Source organism: Corvus brachyrhynchos, unplaced genomic scaffold (assembly GCF_000691975.1).
Source record: "Corvus brachyrhynchos isolate BGI_N302 unplaced genomic scaffold, ASM69197v1 scaffold543, whole genome shotgun sequence".
Taxonomy (NCBI): domain Eukaryota; kingdom Metazoa; phylum Chordata; class Aves; order Passeriformes; family Corvidae; genus Corvus; species Corvus brachyrhynchos.
The window spans coordinates 17,450-18,465 of record NW_008237236.1 but is presented as its reverse complement, the minus strand read 5'-3'; the positions used below and the strand labels follow the sequence as shown (position 1 = coordinate 18,465).

Sequence of the window (1,016 nt, the reverse complement as noted above, 5' to 3'; positions counted from 1 at the left end):
CCCCCCGCCCGTTCCCCCCGTTTTTCCCCTCACGGTTCCCCCCCCTTTTCCCCTCACATTTCTCACCCTTTTCCCCTCACAGTTCCCGCCCTTTTCTTTCCTCACATTTCCCTCTTTTTCCCCCTCACGTTTCTCTCCCTTTTCCCCTCACGTTTCCCTCTTTTTCCCCTCACGTTTCCCGCCCTTTTGTCCCCTCACATTTCCCGCTCTTTTTCCCCTCACATTTCCCGCCCTTTTCTCCCCTCACGTTACCCGCTCTTTTTCCCCTCACGTTTCCCGCCCTTTTTCCCCTCACATTTCCCTCCCTTTTCTCCCCTCACGTTTCTCTCCCTTTTCCCCTCACGTTTCCCTCCCTTTTTCCCCTCACAGTTCTCACTCTTCTCCCCTCACAGGTCCCGCCCTTTTTCCCCTCACGTTTCCCGCCCTTTTCTCCCCTCACGTTTCCTGCCCTTTTTCCCCTCACAGTTCTCACTCTTTTCCCCTCATGCTTCCCACCCTTTTACCCCTCAGGCCCCTGGTATTTTGGGGGCCCCCAGCGGGGTCAGTAATGAGCCGGAGGGGCAGCGACACTTGGCAGCGTTTATTGAGGGGGGAGGAAAGGCACTTAAAGAGCGTCTGGGGTAATTCTGGGGAGTCGGGGGGTGTTTCAGGGGGGTCAGTAACGAGCCAGTGGCACTCAGCAGCGTTTGGTGGGAGGGGGGGAATAAAAGGCACTTTAAGGGGGTTTTGGGAAGGGCGTTTGGGGTTCCTGGGGGTCATCCCAGCTGATCCTCGTATTGCTTGCGGAAGCAGTCGCCGGCCGGGAAGAAATCCCAGCAGCGCTCCTGGTACATCTTCCACACGTAAGATTCCTGGAGGAGGAATTGGGGAGGGGGGTCAGGGCATGGGGGACCCCCCACAGCACCCCTGGCCCACTGGCACTGGGAGACCCCCCCCAAATTTCACAGATATCACCAGACACCCCCCCAAGTCCTACAGGACCCCCTCCCCAAATCCCATAGAGACCCTTCATGGGA

The 1,016-nt window shown here is 58.0% G+C and overlaps 1 protein-coding gene across 1 annotated transcript in view; it reads right to left on the bottom strand.

The window, feature by feature from the left end:
- Positions 1-559: 559 nt before the first annotated feature.
- Positions 560-1,016, bottom strand: part of RYR1 (ryanodine receptor 1) — a 6,553-nt gene continuing 6,096 nt past the window's right edge. Inside the window, exon 11 of the mRNA XM_017729551.1 lies at positions 560-920. Within this exon, the coding sequence (XP_017585040.1) occupies positions 756-920 (165 nt within the window). The 3' untranslated portion in view covers positions 560-755. The remainder of the gene's footprint in view (positions 921-1,016) is intronic.